The following is a 17,930-nucleotide window of genomic DNA, read 5'->3' on the forward strand; positions in this document are numbered from 1 at the left end:
GGTGTCTCAGAAAGGCAGTGTCCATTATTAAGGACCTCCAGCACCCAGGGCATGCCCTTTTCTCACTGTTACCATCAGGTAGGAGGCACAGAAGCCTGAAGGCACACATGCAGCGTTTCAGGAACAGCTTCTTCCCCTCTGCTGTCCAATTCTTAAATGGACATTGAACCCGTGAACACTACCATACTTTTTAAATATATATTTTTTCTGTTTTTGCACGATTTTTAATCCATTCAATATATATACATACTGTAATTTATTTATTTGTTCATTTTCTTCTTCTTCTATATTATGTATTGCATTGAACTGTTGCTGCTAAGTTAACAAATTTCATGACACATACCGGCGATAATAAACCTGATTCTGATTCACTCACAACTTACACTCAACAATGATGATCCTTGATACAAAACTTTTAAAAAAAATTTTATGGTTTGGATAGGGAATGTGTATAATTAACAGTTGGACATAGATCATGTTATGAGAAATGAGAAATATTCATTAACCCTTAAATACATGTGGAATCTATCCCTTAAAGTGCTTACAAGTTAAACAGTATTTTGTTGCAAGTTAAAAATTACTGTCAATCAAATTATACATGATTTGATTGTCCTTGGTTGCACAGAAAACAAAAAATCCTGCAGCATTGCTCTTTTATTCTGTAAATGTACACTGTAAAGCAATAATAAGACCAGGTACTGAATAAAAAAGATCAAACACTCAAAGCTCCAGGCTTATTGAGAGTATCATTTGGAGTTGAGAGTTAGAAGGAGAAATACAGTAATTTTTTGAAACAGTCACAGTGAAAATGCAGATGGATTCCACCTGTTAGCTGTTTATGGATTTCTTTTTATAAATATTCAACTCACTCATCAACACTGAAATAAACAAGGTTTAGTTTGTTCAAAAACACTTTGTGGAGAGGGGAGGAAGTCATTATTCATGAATTTACAATTCCCAGGAATTATGCATTCTGACGTATTTGAAGGCTGTAATGTAGTCTTGAGTACAGTGGCATCTCAACAGCATTCAATAAGATTAAAGCTAAAGAGTTTGGCAGTGAATATGAACAGCTAGATCTTGTTCAAAATTCATTCTCAGTTTGACATTTTTAAATTTGTAAATTATCATCATTCTAAGTTCAAAGTGACTCCTGGCATTTATTGAACTGTGGATTTAAGGAAAATCTTTTTCATCCAGTTTAGTCCAAAGTGCAAACTTTAGTCGAACAGTTTTGGAAAGTATTCAAAGCAATGTAGCACTATGACTATTACACAGAGTAACAGGATCTAGTCTCTGTTTAACTTTGGTTAGCTTTAACCATTTCCATCCCATGACTACCCTAACACCAATATTATTTAAATGGTGAATTCCAATATCAAGGTATTGTCAAAATGTTTTTGATTGAATTTTGATCTTTGTTTTATGGGACTACCGTTAAGATGGTGACAGAAATAGAAGGTGTTATTGTCTTTATTAAATGCACTTGTTATGATTGCAAGACCCTGCTGGACATTAAGAACTTAGAAGTACTGCAGATCTACCCCATCACTGAGCTGCTTGTTGGCGGAGATACTAGAAGAGCTGGACCTGGTATGGATCATGCTGTGGCTGTGTCAGAGACATTAGTATGCGAAGGCGGTGTGCAGTCTTACAGCCAGTGATTGTCTTAGTTGCTTTTCTTGCGATTGCAAGAACCTGTTCGACATTGGTAATGTGGAATGTTGCAAGTCCAATTCACTGTTTTATTAGTGAACGCTTGGGGTGGTCAGCGGGGGTGATGCATGGCGTCGGTCATAGTGGTGAGTAGGCCTCAATCTGTGGTGTCACCTGTTTGCAGCCACCCGGGAGAGTGGCATTGGTGTTGGTACACTCCACCAGAGGCGGTGCTGCCCTCTGGTGTTCATTTGGCAGAAGACAAGATATATTGTGTTTGACTGCAGACTTCTGCAACATTCATGGACTTGGGGACCTGCACTATATTTTTTTGTGTGTGACTGTATTTTACAGCTGTTTTATTTGTGCTATATGTGCCTTGTGCTGTGAATGACTGTTGATATTGTGATTTGCACCTTGGTCTCAGGGCAACACCGTTTCATTTGGCTCTATTCATGTACGATTGAATGACAATTAAACTTCAACTTGCTTTAGTGACCTATGTAACTTGTTGTTCTATATTGATATAATTTAGTTATATAGACGATTTTAAGTGAATTTTACTCTATTTTCATCAGAATACAGCAAGTGCAGAGGTGGTGGGATATCAATATATTGAAAGTAAGCAGTAAATGTAGAATAGGATGCATATTCAGATGCCTGGAATGAAAATGGCACTTCCTTTTTCCATAGAGCTGCATACTGACCATCACCCCCACCCCTTTAGTTAGCAGCAGAGCAGACTCGATGGACTGAATGGCCTAATTCTGCTCCTCTATCTTATGGTCCCCCAAAGTATCATGGATTGCAAAGAATTGGCCTTGCTGTGGGAATGGACATGGTGAAATATTATGAAAAGATAGTCGTGCAAGGCTGTGTTTTAATAATGGCAAGTGGCTTTTATTTCAGCCCAAGATTTGTTAAAGTAAATTGATTTTGACCAGCAATTGAGAAATGCTGCTTCGGAGAATGGGAAAGGAAATGAAGTCACAGCTTATATAATCAGTGTTTCTGCAATCCAGTTTAAAGATGAATTACACAGTGTTGTTGCTGGAAGATAAGGTCAGTTTGTCTTTTTACAGGCATGAGAAGCTAAAAGAATTCATGCTGGTGATGCACAAGATTAATTTTAAATATAGCAACCAGGAAGTTAAGGCAAACTATTATTACCCATCTGATTGCATATACTTTCTTTATCTGTCCATTTGATTTGCAACTTCTGTTTGAACAGGAGGACACACCAATTTCCCATCTCTGAAAACTGACATGCTCTGATGAAATCCTGAATCTGTTACATGTTTTCCAATTTAATAAATAACTTCATGTTCCGTCTTCACTGGATTATTTCATGTTCCTGTCTTTTTCTCCCATTCCTAAAGGTAAAAACAGAAAAGAAGTCTGACGTTAGAGTTTGTTTCCAATCTACATGATAAAGAAACAGATTCATTCTTTAATCTGACTTTACAACCCAGTGATTTATACAGTGTTAATCTGAATCGCCCTCCAGGGTTCCACTTTGATTTAATTATGATACCAATTTGGGAATGATCTTATCCCTCTTTAATCTTGCATGCTATATATTACCAAGTCACATATACATGCACAACAGGAATCATTACAAATGAATTCAAGCAAATGGGGAGTGATGCAGCAGGCGAAGAGTATAACAGTCATTGTTCCCTTTAATTTTTAGTAGTCAGTGTGCGCAAAAATCTAATGTGCAAATTTTTTTTTCCTGTGACAAAAGTATGTGTGCATTGAATGCACACAAGGCACAGTTTATGTAGGTTTACAAAATATTTGACATAAAACTGCACAGAATAACAACAAAATAACATACATATTTAAGTCGCTCAATTATTTTTTCTCTCTCCTGTCTTTGGCATTTACTCATTCTTTGTAAACTCTATCTAGACTTCCATCCAATTGATAGCTTTTGATTCTCATTAACATATCCAAGTGACATTCACCAAAACGGTTTCTCAGCTTGTTTTTGAGTTGATTCATTAGGCTAAAACCTTGCTCACAGTCCAAACTAGATGCAAGAAAGGTTCCCCCAATGCCCATCAACTGTGCAAGGTCACAAAACCGTTCAGTTTGAAGTACAAATGCCACTATTTGAGCAAAGTTTGAAATCAGTTTGGATTTCATTTTTTCTTGCATGGAAAATTTGAAATCGTTAAACTGTCTAACAATTACAGTATTTTCAGCTAGACAATCATGATATTTTGTGGAATGAGCTTCCAGTAGAAGTGGCAGAGGCAGGTTCAATATTGTCATTTAAAAAAAATTGGATAGGTATATGGACAGGAAGGGAATGGAGGGTTATGGGCTGAGTGCGGGTCGGTGGGACTAGGTGAGAGTAAGCGCTCGGCACAGACTAGAAGGGCCGAGATGGCTTGTTTCCGTGCTGTAATTGTTATATGGTTTAGACATAAGGCATTACTTATTCATCGCCAAATGTGAAGCTTACGATATGAACACCGTCTGCCAAAGATGGCTGCCGCCGTGGTGCAGCTGTACAAACCGGAACAGGAAAGGTGAGGTGATTTAAATTAGTGATGTGCATTGTGGTATTTGAAAAACTAACTGACTAGTTAACAAACATTTAGCTAAAAGATTATTTTCAAAAGTATAATTATCAATTACTGCATTATTTTAGGTAGTAAACCTTTTGTGCACACATTAATTTCCTTTGTGTGCTTAACAGTGCTCAAAAGAGTTAGGGGAATGTAATGAAGTTCATTATTTCTGTTTTCTGTGGGGAATGGAAATCTTTACAAGACTTTGATTATTCACAGCCAGAAGTTTAACTCTCAGATGAGCATTAATATCAACTCCTGGAAATGAAGGAAGCATATTCACCTGGAGCAGTCATTTCCAATACAGAAAAATGTATAACAGAATTAAATTCATGTTACATTTATGAAGCAGAACTCACTTTCACATGATGATGTATTTTATATATGGCTCTTTCCATTAAACTTCAAGCAATGGTAAAGCAACAAATTAACTCAAAACTTGGGTAGAAAACAAGGAATCACATTAACATACTTCAAGTGTCAATTCACTATCAATTAGGATCAAGCAAAGTTGATACCTTCGCTTTCTGTAAAACACACACTTTACTGGAGGGTATTGTGCTGGGAGTTCTCCTCTTTTCCGAAGCACAGTTTACTGGAACGAAATGATGCTTTGTGTAACTGTTCTCAGTCTATGAAAAATACAGGACATTATTTTGTTAAGTGAACAACTCATCACCACAATCTCAAAGCAGAGCTCTATAACCTATGTTCTATATACTGTCACAAACAAGAGAAAATCTGCAGATGCTGGAAATCCATGCAACACACACAAAATGCTGGAGGAACTCAGCAGGCCAGGCAGCATCTATGGAAAAGAGTACAGTTGATGTTTTGGGCCGAGACCTTTCATTAGACAAAGAGATGACGAGTCAGAGTAAGAATGTGGGGGAAGAGGCAGAAGAAATACAAAGTGATAGGTGTAACCAGGAGGGGGAGGGATGAAGTAAAGAGCTGGGAAGTTGATTGGTGAAAGAGATACAATGCTGGAGAAGATGGAATCTGGTAGAAGAGGACAGAAGGCCTTAGAAGAAAGAAAAGGGGGAAAGAGCGCCAGTGGGAGGTGATGGGCAGGTAAGGAAATAAGGTGAGAGAGGGAATACTGTAACACTCAATGTGGCTAAAATGTTGCATCGCTTCACTGGAGTAATAGAATTTGACAATGGAGATTTGGGGAAGATTGTTCAAGAAAAAAAGGAATAGAGGACTTTAGTGAAGGAATGTCAGAAGTTGGGGCCATTCATTCAACATCAGTTTGTTCATTGCAATAAATGATAAAAATGTAAAACACAACTATCGGAGATGACCAGTAAATTTCTACCCTGCTTTTTTGCAGGATTGAATTAAATACTTATTTGATTTGACTCAAAACTCAAGGTGTGTTTACTACACTGAAAAAATATCTCATTGCAAATGTTTTTTCATCATCATCTACCAGGGAGAGGGAGATTTAGAAGGGCCACCACTGAAATACTCTGTACAGTTTTGGTTTCCACACCAAAAGGAGGACTTGATGGCAATGTAGAGAGTGCAGGGGAAATTCACCAGGATGTTGGCTGGGTTGGAGAGTTTCATTATGAGAGATTATGGAGGCTGTGTTTGTCCTTTCTGCGGATGGGGTGTGGAAACACAACCTGATTTAAGGTATGCAAAATGATGAGGGGTAAAGACAGGATAGATAGTAAGAAAAAGATTAGGGTAAATGGCAAGAACTTTAGGAGGATGTGAAGAAGGTTTTTGTCACCATAATTGTGCTTGGATTCTTGAACTCACTGCTTGAATGTGTATGGAAACAAGTACTCTCACAGCATTTTCGTACCTAGTGGGGCTCCAGAATTACTAAGGTGTAGAAGGCTGGTAAATGGAATTTGTTTAGATGGCATGAAGATGGTGGGCCGAAGGGCCTGTTCCTATGCTGAATAATTCTCACTCTGTGACTTGACAGTACCAGGCGTTTGTAGAATAAAGATTTGTAATTTTTTTCTTGTTTTCACCTGGAAGAGCTGACTTTCATTTCAGTATATTGTTGAGAGTTCTCTTGGCCTTCATATGAGGCCAGGTGTGAAACAAGGTAATGCATCCGTGATCTTAAAATAAAAACTTCCAGTGACATTGAGGCCAGGTGTGAAACAAGGTAATGCGCCTGTGATCTTAAAATAAAAACTTTTTGACATTGCAGCTAAATGAGAAATAGAGCTCATGTGAAATTCAGACAAGGACAATCCAAATCACTGACTGGACTTCTTTTCTGCTTTAGTCTAACTAACTTCAATATCCCATCTTGGCTCCAGTTAGGATCGTGCACATGAGTGCAATAGATGTCAAGTGTTGGACCCAATTTTGTCCAGGGGCTCATTTTGTAGACTGTATTTTAGCAATCATGCTATTGGAGAATATCTATTATAGATATAGCTTTTTGTGTTTCCTAGAATAGAATATAGAATACAGTACTGTGCAAAAGTCTCAGGCACGTATATGTAGCTAGGCTGCCTATGACCTTTGCATAATACTGTAGAAGTTCTATGTATTGCATTATACTGCTGCCACAAAACAAAAACAAATTTCAAGACGTATGTGGGTGATGATAAACCTGAGTCTGATACGAGTCTCTATTGTGGACTGAGATAGGGAAGGGACAAGGAGAGGGGAGTCATGGTTGAGAAAAGGGGAAGGGAAAGGGAAGGGAGCAAGGTGCACCAGAGAGACATTCTGTCAGGACCAATTGCTTGGAATCAAATGACCCCTTTGCTTGGTGTCTCAAGGTAGGGTGCGTCTGCAATCATGCCAACCCCACTGTCCTGGCACTCCTTCTCTGCCAGCTGTCCCATACCCCCTCCCATGGCGCTCCACCCTCACCATTCCCAACATCTTTTGCTCCCGCCAGATTTACAAACTCACTCTCTGCTGTGCGTTTACAAATACAGTACTGTGTGAAAGCCTTAGGCACCATAAATGACTTTTGCACAGTACTGTACTCCAAGATCAGCCTAACTCTTCTCTCCTACATGGCCCATGAATGAAAGGAAAATGGAAGGCTATCTAAGCATCTCTTAAATGTCCCCAATGTATCTGCCTCTACCATCACTCTTAGCAGAGCATTCTATGCCCCTACCACTCTGTGTACAAGACCTACCTCTGACATGCCTTTCCTCCAAACATGCCCCCTTTAGTAGCCATTTCTGTCCTGGGTAAAGGTCTCTGGCACTTTATTTCTGCCAGTAACTTCAGCTCAATCCTGTACTGTACAGTATATGTAGAATTTGTACGTTCTTCCTGTGATCATGTGCATTTCCCCAGGGTTTTCTAGGCTTCTCCCACTTCCCAAAGATATATAAGTTTGTAGTTAATTACCCCAAGTGTGTGGGTAGGTGGTAGAATCTGGAGAGGGTTACTGGAAAATATGGGATTAGTGTAAGACTGCAGCAAATGGTTGGCCACAGAGCCTGCTTCTGTGCAATACAATTTTAATGAAATATGGACACATTTAGCAAAGGCTTGCTTTTGCCTTTACAGTAGAAAATGTATAAGGTATCAAATAAAAACAATTTAATAAGAGGGGGACTCTTTGAGTATTCAAGGGCTTAAAATAAGTTATCAATTTAGTAAAGATGAAGTACAAGAGAAATTTATGTACATTCCACTTTAAAAAGGTGGTATTATTGAAACTCAAGTGGGCTCAGATACAAGTGTCTCTTCCTGGAATTTGTGGAATGTTTCTGATCAATACAGCCGGTATCAAAGGAGATAGCCATCGAATAATATTTGGTCCTTGGCTCATCTCATCCGTGCTGACCATAATATTGACTAAGCTAGTCCGAAACGCCTTGCAACCCTTATCCAAATGTCTCTGGTGTTAATGGATGGTGTTTTAATTGGCCTCCATGCAGAGAAGAAGTGGAGAACCCTCAGAACATCCTTATGAGGAATGAAAGTGTATAGAGATTGCACAACCTTTGTAAAAATGGGACATGGGAAAAGACTAAAGAATGGGTGCAGAATATAGATCCGGTCTGTTGTCCTTTACTGCCGAATGATTGTAGCTCAATGGTGAGAAACCAGAGCATTCATTTGAAAGGAATTTTAGCAAAAAAAAACACTCCCTAAATTTCCAGATATCCATAAAGTATCAGAGGATCATTTATAGTACCCCTTTAGTACTAAAACCCATTAAAACTACACGTCCAAAGTCTGAGAAAACTCTTCGGAAGAAGGTTGTGAATCAATGGAATTCTTTAGCCAAGAGGGCTGTGCTTATATATTCAGGAATGAAATGGATATAGTTTTGATCTAAGGGAATGGTGACAGGCACGAATTTTTGTAACGAATGGACATCATATCATTTGGCTGGATTCAATGCTAATATATCAAGCCTATCTCTTTAAGCAAAAATAAAACTTAAGTTCTAATGTTCCTGGAAGCTTCCAGTTGTACAGAAAAGGAACACAAAGTGCACTGCAGATGCTGTGGTCAAATCAAGACGTACAAAAAAGCTGGACGAACTCAGCAGGTCGGGCAGCATCTGTTGAAATGAGCAGTCAACATTTCGGGTCGAGACCCTTCGTCAGGACTAAAGAAGGAGGGGACAGGGGCCCTATAAAGAAGGTGGGGTAGGGTGGAAGGTGCCAGGTGAAAAACCAATCAGAGGAAAGATTAAGGGGTGGGGGAGGGGAAGCAAGAGGGGGGATAGGCAGGAGAGGTGAAGAAGGAATCTAAGGAGAAAGCACTATGGGTAGTAGAAGAAGTCAGAGTCATGAGAGGTGATAGGCAGATAGAAGAGGAGACAGAGTGAAGGTGGGATGGGGGAAGGGAGAGGGAGCGAATTACCGGAAGTTGGGGAATTCGATGTTCATGCCAAGGGGCTGGAGACTACCCAGACGGTAGATGAGGTGTTGTTCCTCCAACCGAAGTTTGGCCTCATCATGGCAGTAGAGGAGGCCATGTATGGACATATCCAAATGGGAATGTGAAGGACAGTTGAAGTGGGTGGCAACTGGGAGATCCTGTCTGTTGTGGCAGACGGTGGAGGTGCTCAACGAAGCAGTCCCCCAATCTGTGTCGGGTCTCGCCGATGTAGAGGAGGCCGCACCGGGAGCACCGAATGCAATAGATTACCCCAACAGACTCACAAGTGAAGTGTTGCCTCACCTGGAAGGTGTGTTTGGGGCCCTGAATGGTGGTAAGAGAGGAGGTGTAGGGACAGGTGTAGCACTTACGCTTGCAGGGATAAGTGCTAGGTAGGAGATCTGTGGGGAGGGACGTGTGGACAAGGGAGTCGCGGAGCGAACGATCCCTGTGAAAAGCAGAGAGGGGTAAAGAGGGAAGTCTGGGTGGTCTCCAGCCCCTTGGTATGAACATCGAATTCTCCAACTTCTCGTAATTCCCTCCTTCTCCCTTCACCCACCCCACCTTCACTCTGTCTCCTCTTCTAGTTGTCTATCACCTCTCATGACTGCCTTCTTTTACTACCCATAGAGCTTTCCCCTTAGATTCCTTCTTCACCTCTTCTGCCTATCCCCTCCCTGCTTCCCCTCCCCCACCCCTTGATCTTTCCTCTGATTGGTTTTTCACCTGGCACCTTCCACCCTCCCCCCTCCTTCTTTAGTCCTGACAAAGGGTCTGGTCGAAATGTTGACTGCTCATTTCAACAGATGCTGCCCGACCTGCTGAGTTCATCCAGCTTGTTTGTACGTCTTGCACAGAAAAGGACTTGCTTTAAATAATAAATTATAGTATGTTTTAACAGAGTAATTTTTAATGTATTGCATTGTACTGCCACAAAACAACAGATTTCATGACATACAGTATGTCATTGATAATAAACCTGATTCTGATTACATTTCTTGTAAATGCTTCAAAACACTTCATATGACGAATTACAAAGAAAAGTTTAATGACAGTGGTTATACAAACAATTTGGAGGAACTATATGTTTACATACCAAAGGAATAAATGGTTGCCTGAATCATCTGTTTCAGCGCTGAGTGAAAGCCATTGCCCAGAAGACTTTTATAGTTTATGTTGATGCACAATAAAAAATATGATGCATGCTCATGTAGAAAGTAATTGGAGCAGTGAAATAAACAAGATGCACAGGTTTTAGCTGCGCTTTGTACTTCAAAATGGTTAATCAAATTCACGATACTACACACTACTAGAGTAACTGAACACACAATCTTCACTTAAACCAAGAATTCCTACTGTGTTATCAATAGTGTAAAGGAAATTTAGATGCCCATCTTAAGAGGCATCTGGGATATTAGACAAACTGATCCTCTGAAAGACCCATTTCCAAAAATGCAACGCTGCAATGGTGTTTGAACCCAAGTGTGGCATGGACATTGGACTGGGTCCTAACTTTACAACCTTCTGATCGAAAAGGGAACACTCTAAACCAAAATGGAAATGTTATACTCAGAAAATATTAAATTTGGCTGTGGTAATTTTCAGAACTTATCTCCTTATATGTAATTGTAAGAAATGTAATTGTTTCTCAGGTACCTGTGGAGCACTTGGCTCAGCTTTGGAGTCAACAGATAAATGAATTTCTGCTCCCCTTGCAATTGTTTTCTTCAGATTCTCCTTTACTTGTGTTAAGTGGAGCTCCAAGTTCACTCTCTCAGTCTCTTTCAGTTTGCATTTTTCTTCCAGTATTCGTATTTTCTCCTCCAGGACAGTTTGAGATTTTTTCCCTATGGAAAGATTACATACATTAATACATGTATTTTCTAGTTGATACTTAACATTTTTTAATAAAGGATTTTCAAACACTTGGGCCCAGAAATCCAACAGCACCTGAAAATACACACTGAGGCAATGCTATAGGGTGGATATATATCAGTTTGATATTAAGTGATTTCTGAAGTGCTCAAGATTCAAAAGATTGCCTGTTTTAGTACCGGTAAACTTTGATATGGATGTACATTGTGCGTAGGACCAAATCCTTGCGTTTGCAATCTCCTCTCAAATGGAAACTCTGAAGAATTGGTGCTTAATGTACTGGGGCTTCTTCTGCGGCTGCCTTCCCTTGGGCTAGGTGAGCAGAGAGGCAGTGGTTGGCTAGGTATTTGCACTGTTTATGTGTGAGAAAGAATAAGCTGTAAGGGTGCTGAGAAATAAGGAGAGGGAACTAGGACTATTGGAATTACTCCCCAGCTGAATGTCTCATTATTAGAAAAATGTATGAGGCAAGTTTCACCACATATACATTGATTATTGGAGGTGGATATGTGGGCTATGTATGACATGGTTTGGGCCTTTAAAATCCTAGGATAAAAGAAAATTAAAAACACTGTTCTGTTGGTCTCGTTGCTGCTGGAAGCCTTGATAGCAGCCCAGCTAGGTTTGGGTCCTTGCAGTGCAAATTCTTAGTCCTTCGAGTAAGGTGCTTGTAGTGTCACACACACACAATGCTGGAGGAACTTAGTAGGTCAGAGAGTATGGAGGGAAAGGATCAGTCATCGTTTTGGGCCAGAAGCTTCACTAGGACTGGAATGGAAGGGACGGAAACCAGGAAGAAAATGTAGAGGGAAAGGAGGAGTACAATCTGGCAGGAAATAAAAACTGAGTCTAAGTTGGGGGGGGAAGGACAAAGGGGAATGCTAGAAGGTGATAGGTGGAAGAAGTAATGGGCTGAAGAAGAAGGTGTTTTTGGAAGATAAAAATATCCAGAGAATGGTACCAACTATCTCAAAACTTCAATCATAATTGAATTACTGTGCATGTGCCAAGTGCACACGGTACCCAGTTATGCTTCATAAATGTTCTACAAAAGCTGAAATGCTCTAAATTGGGCTGATTGCATTTGACACAAAACATTAACATTAGGCTTGGTTGCAACAGTTGAAAATGGGTGTGCCTGGGCTTCAATATTTTCAGTCCAAAGTTAATGCCTTGCTTTTTAAAAAAAAATCTTCCTGCTGGTATTCTTTCCTTTTCCATCAAAATCCAAAATGGAATCATGTGATAATGTCACCAGACACTGTACGTCACCATCTTGCCTCAACATCTCTCTGTTTCAGAAGTTATGTCAGGGCAACCAGGAAGACAATTGAGAGTTATCTCAATACAGGTGTCCCCCTCCCCTTTACAAAGGTAGAGCGTTCCTATGAAAACTTGCTTAAGCTGAAATGGCGTAAAGCGAAGAACCATTAACTTATATGGAAAAATTTTTCATAAAAGTGAAAATCCTCTTTGTAATGTGGAAAACAGGTGACTAATGTAGGTCTTCTGTAAAAGTGAAGTGGCGTAAAGCGGGGGACACCTGTACCTATAAAATTGTTGGCTAGTTATTAGTAAATCTGTCTATGATTTTGTTACCATCAATACATACTTGTAAATACACACCAGATGTTCAAATTTTCCCCCACAGATAACAGTATAGTACATTTTACTTACCTGCAATTTAATGCCAGGTTACATGGGCAAGATTTTGTTCTTGCCATCACTCCATATGATACCTAATGTAACATATTCAGGTAACATATTATGCTACCTTGATTTACCAGCAAACAATTTGCACAGTATTGTATCTCTTATTGCTAAAATGAATGTCTTGCCCATGACCACACTTCTTTGGCTTGCATTCCCTCCAGCTTTTTAAACGAGTTAATAGATTTCTGTTCACAACTAGCAATGAAAGGGCTAGCAGATGGCATGATCCTAACTTCTGCCAAGGACACTTTTCAGATTGCCAGGAAATTTGCAACATTAGTATGGCTATTTTCAATTTCAAACAAAATATACAATGGAAGCTTCTTCATAACGATTGTGGGGAAGAGCTTGGTGAAATGGATTGAAATTCACTTGTTGCTTCATTTTGTGACACTGTATACTGGTGCTACAATGGAGAGGAACCCTGGGGGTTCTCAGCCTTTCTCTACTATATATTAACTCTATCGGATGACTTATACCTTGATTTTGTTGAAAATTTCACTGAGTACGCAAACTTATGTTTTAGAAGATTGGTACATTTTGTTTTGTTAAGCAAGGAAGGCTCAGAGGGGTCGTTATAGAGATGTAACAGGTTTAGATAGGGTACGTAGTCAGTATCTATTCCCCATGGTAGGTATGTCTAAAGCTAGAGGACATAGGTTCAATGTGAGAAGGAGGAGGCTTAAAGGGGAACTGAGGGGTAAGTTATTTCACAGAAAGCATAGTTGTACCTGGAATGAGCAGGGACAGGCAGGGGTAGTGACAACAGTTAAAAGGCACCAGGGTAGGTACTCAAACGAGCAAGGGACAGAGGAATGTGGAACGCAGGCGATAAGTACAAATAGGCACAGATGCAGTGGGCTGACGGGCCTGGTTCTAAGCTGTACAACTCTGTCAACGTATGATTCTAGTTTCTTTTGCATACCTTTCTTTGTTTTTTCCAGTGATGTACATGATGATACTGCTACATCTTCATTAGCTGAAATACACAAAAGACTATTATGTGCTTAAAAGAAATTGGCACGGGGATCAAGCAGCATTGCATGGGACTGTATTGGAATAGGAAAACAATGTAAAATAACTTCCATCCAGCCTACAAGGACAATCCTGAGTTTACAGTAACTATCACTTGGGTTGAATAACAACACATACATTAACACCAAGATCTTCTATTACATTGAATTTACAACCATTCATAGGCCATTCACCCCAACCTGCCAACACCAGCATATGTTTCATTTGCGTTCTCACATTGTTCCTTATCTGAATCTACCCTTTTCTTTCATGTGTGCCTGCCTGTCCTCTGCTTAAATGAACTAACCACTACCTGGGGTATTGAGTTCCACATTCTCACCCCACTACCCCACCCTTCTTCAGTAAAGAAATTTCCTCTGAATTTCTTCTTGGTAACTCTTGTACTGACGGCTTCTAGTTATGCTTTTTCCCTGTACGTGAAAAAAATTCTCTCTGTAATTGGCTTGTCAACGCGTTCATAATTTTACATATTCTTTCAGCTAACTTGCAAAAAGGTCTTGAGAAGCCTGTTCACCTTTTCGTGATCTAGCTTTCTGCCACTAGGTGGCAATAGAAGCTTTAGGAAAAAGCAATTGAAACTGAACCGTTCGTCCAAACATTACACCTTTTTTTTTATCCTTTGCGCACTACATTGCAAAAAAGAGTGAGCTGATATTGGGGATCCGAATAGGAAAGTGAACTCCTTGATCAAAGAATATGACAAATCTTGCAATTAGAGTGTGTGAGTTCAGTGTCTAAAGAGGTACAGATTTTTAAATTTCTAAAATCTCCAAAATTAAAACCTCAGTGACTGTATTTCCATTGGTATTTGCAGTGACAATATTTCTATTTACTAATCCAGGGACACAGACATTGATTGTGGTGGTGTAGGAGATGGGTTATCCCAGATCAGTTAACTTAAAACAAGTCAGAGGTTGAACATGACTCCTTATCTCTCTCCCATCCTCCATCTCCTTCTCAACAGGGCAATTCCTTAACAAGTTATTGGAGAGCTTATCATATTTTTTACTTTCTTGTTGTATCAGGCCGCTTCCTTCCTGGAACAAAGCCAAAACTACGGAAACTAATTGTATACAAACCTACTCCTCATCTCTACGTTTTGAAAGATAATTGTCTTCTACGATATGCATTAAATAAATATGATACACTATGTTGTGACTGTGTACAAAGTCACCACAGAGACACTGAAGCTGGAGGATATAGAAGTCTTTATTCAGCAAAACAAGCAGACATCATACTGGAGACACTTTAGGAAGAGGAGGCTCCCTGATGCAATATTACCTGACATTATTATATGCTAAAGGTCAATGATAATGGCAGGACAATTCTAGAGTCACAATGCTTCCACTGAATTACATATAATTTTCAGACTCCTAAATCTTCACACCAATACTCCAGACAGCCAAAATGAATGTTAATCACTGATGTCTCTGAGCTGCATTCATGCGTATGCAGACATCTCAGGTCAATGAGTGTTCCTTGGTTTGCAATCAATCCTAGTTTGCAACTTCAAGAACACTATTGTTCTGGGCTGCATTTTAAACTCAACCTACAGTCCACATTCAGATCTGAAGACAGGTTGTTATTGAAATTAATAATTACTGTATACCATAACTCCAGAATATACCCTAAAACACTAGTCTATGTGTTTTAACTCCAGCTTGTAGAATTAAGTTTGACTGAAGCTTATTTCTACCTAAATCTTTGGCTCAGTGCAGCAGAATAAGAATATAGATTTTTTTTAAAAGAAAGAATAATCCTATGCGTAATGTTTACTACTTTCACTGTTAGCTACCCAGGCTGTTACAATGATGCAGCTAGTAGTACTGCTATCTCACAACTCCAGCTATCCAGGTTTGGTCCTTTCTGTGTGGAGTTAGCAATTGTTCCTTGTGACAGTGTGGGCTTCCTCCAGGTGTATTGATTTCCTCTCATCTCTTTAAAAAGTAACTATTGGTTGCTGGTCAATTACTTACTCTGAATTACTTCTAGCGATGACATGTGAGAAAAGGATCAAAGTGTAGTTGGTGGCCATGTGAGTGAGCATAGGCTACTGAGATACAAGAAGGGGAAATAGGTTTGTTCATAGACTCAATGAGCCAAATGGCCATCTTCTCTGTTGTAATACTAAAAAATATAATTTACTCAGTGAATGATACCAGTACTTATCTAACACTGAATAAGCAAGCATTTGAGAAAGTATATTTTAAGCTGTACCTAAGCATTCTTTCAGAGCCCTGCGGTGTTCCTTCTTCTCTTTTCGGAGCTGCATCAGTTCTTTACGAATTGAATCCTTCTGACTCTCGAGTGATTCCTGTTCAGACAACCATCTCTTTGCATCCTCTTCAGCTCGAGTCTTCCCATATTTAGACTGATTTGCATCTGAGAAAGAAGAATGGATTAAGGCTACAGGTGGGTGGACCATCTGACCACAAGTTTTAGTTAAAGGATTTTGATCGCAAAGTGCGTTGCGATTTTGATTTGCCAAGGACGGTACTTATGCTTAGATTCTGATCCCTAGTATGACTTGTATTCGGTTTAGTTAATGTAATGACATCTTACCATATTGGATAGCTGGAGGTGAGGGGAGAGGAGATGCACATCAGCAAGAGAAGAATTTAGAAAAATATTACAGAAAAAGAAATCTCCTTCAAAACTGTGAAAAAATATCCTACATTCACTATTCTCCACAAAGATACATTCATTTAATAGCAGTTAATAATAGGGGAACAATCAGATAGATCTGCAATTTTAGTTAGTCAGATGTCAAAGATAGCTATCTTGCATTCTAACAAAACATTGAATGAGCAAATTCAATACGTTCAATGAACTATTAACAAAGTAGGAAGTAATAGGTAAGACATATACATTGAACATCTGCTGACATTATATATTAATCAGGTGAACTCAATTTGTTTCTTTAAACATTAAACAAATGACCTAAATAATAGCTTTGCCTTTAGTATTACTTAGAGATTCAAATACCTTTCGGAGGATATTTTTCACTTCGATGCAGTGCTGTATTAAACAGGTTTATGAAGTTAATTTATCCCAAAGTCAAGTTGCAAACTGTGCAACCACTATATGTAAATGAAATATTCTTTCCTAAATTAATAATAATGCCATTCACTCACAAGTTGGAATTAAAACAATTTAGGATCTCGTGTTATTTGAGACAAACATTTATGTGCATTGCTAGATTTTTGGGAAAGCAAAGATGCTTATTAACAAACTTAAAATATTACTTATTTTGTACCTGAAATGCCAGTTGGCTTCATAATAAAAAAAACCTTTACTACTATAATTGTTATAGAAAGCAACAAATTAACAGCTCCCTTCTGAAGTAATTATAATATCTCAAATGACACACCACAGCTTACAGAGGCTGTACATATAACATTAATTGAGCCATTTATCTACTCAAGTTTTGCTGTTAAATGGTTATTAACAGCTCATGAAAATGAAATTCCTTTCCGTACACTGGCATTGGCCCTTTGTGTCCATTTTGATATTCTCACTGGCTAAGCAGAATACAAGTCCCAGAGATTTTGAGGAGATTTATTCCCCCATTCTATTGTTAGGCTTGAATTTCTGAGTGTGGTGGGTTTTTCCCTCGAAAGAAAGCAAGCTTGCCAGCTGTATGACTAGGACTACCGAGATACAGATGTTAACACAAGCCTGGTGTGAGCCTGTCTTTAATCTCAGCACCTTGTCACCATGTGATGATGGCTGTGTGGCCACAGGAAATGAACGTGACTGTGTACAGCTCTGGGCTCAAATGTTTCAGTCCTGTACTAAATGCCAATATTTTCTCAGTGACAGTTGTGTTTGAGTGACAAAAGCAAAGACCCAGCTTTCATGTTTTTACAAATGGTTTTACTTGTATTGAAACATTTTCTCTTATTTTCACAAGCTTGCTTTGGGTATCTAGTAGCTCAGTTGATTCAGATGTGAGTTTAGATCACCACAGTACCCTCCAATACATCCAAGGCATATACAAGAGATGCTATTTACCTTTAGAGGAGAGAGAAAGCAGGAGATTTGCACAGAGTTTACCTCAGACATCCGCACTAGTTGGCAGTAAAAATAAGGATCTAGACAAGAACCAATTAACATAGCTTTTCCAAAGCCTTGGTGCATGCAGAACAGAATGAAATAGAATGAATGAATTAATCCCTCTATGGCTCGATTCTCCAAGCATTCAACCCAATGGAAATTAATTCAAGT

At 39.2% G+C, this 17,930-nt stretch overlaps 1 protein-coding gene across 4 annotated transcripts in view; it reads right to left on the reverse strand.

Moving 5' to 3' along the window:
- Positions 1–241: 241 nt before the first annotated feature.
- LOC132405409 (actin filament-associated protein 1-like 1) overlaps positions 242–17,930 on the reverse strand; it is a 188,715-nt gene continuing 171,026 nt past the window's right edge. For 2 of the 4 annotated variants that reach the window (XM_059990180.1, XM_059990179.1), the window contains exons 16-20: positions 15,921–16,085; positions 13,594–13,647; positions 10,737–10,927; positions 4,757–4,870; positions 242–3,029 (exon numbers count right to left, since the gene is read on the reverse strand). In XM_059990180.1, the coding sequence (XP_059846163.1) occupies positions 3,003–3,029; positions 4,757–4,870; positions 10,737–10,927; positions 13,594–13,647; positions 15,921–16,085 (551 nt within the window). In that variant the 3' untranslated portion in view covers positions 242–3,002. The remainder of the gene's footprint in view (positions 3,030–4,756; positions 4,871–10,736; positions 10,928–13,593; positions 13,648–15,920; positions 16,086–17,930) is intronic. The other 2 variants (XM_059990181.1, XM_059990182.1) reach the window with 1 other exon arrangement.

The sequence above is a fragment of the Hypanus sabinus genome, chromosome 15, assembly GCF_030144855.1.
Source record: "Hypanus sabinus isolate sHypSab1 chromosome 15, sHypSab1.hap1, whole genome shotgun sequence".
Classification (NCBI taxonomy): Eukaryota; Metazoa; Chordata; class Chondrichthyes; order Myliobatiformes; family Dasyatidae; genus Hypanus; species Hypanus sabinus.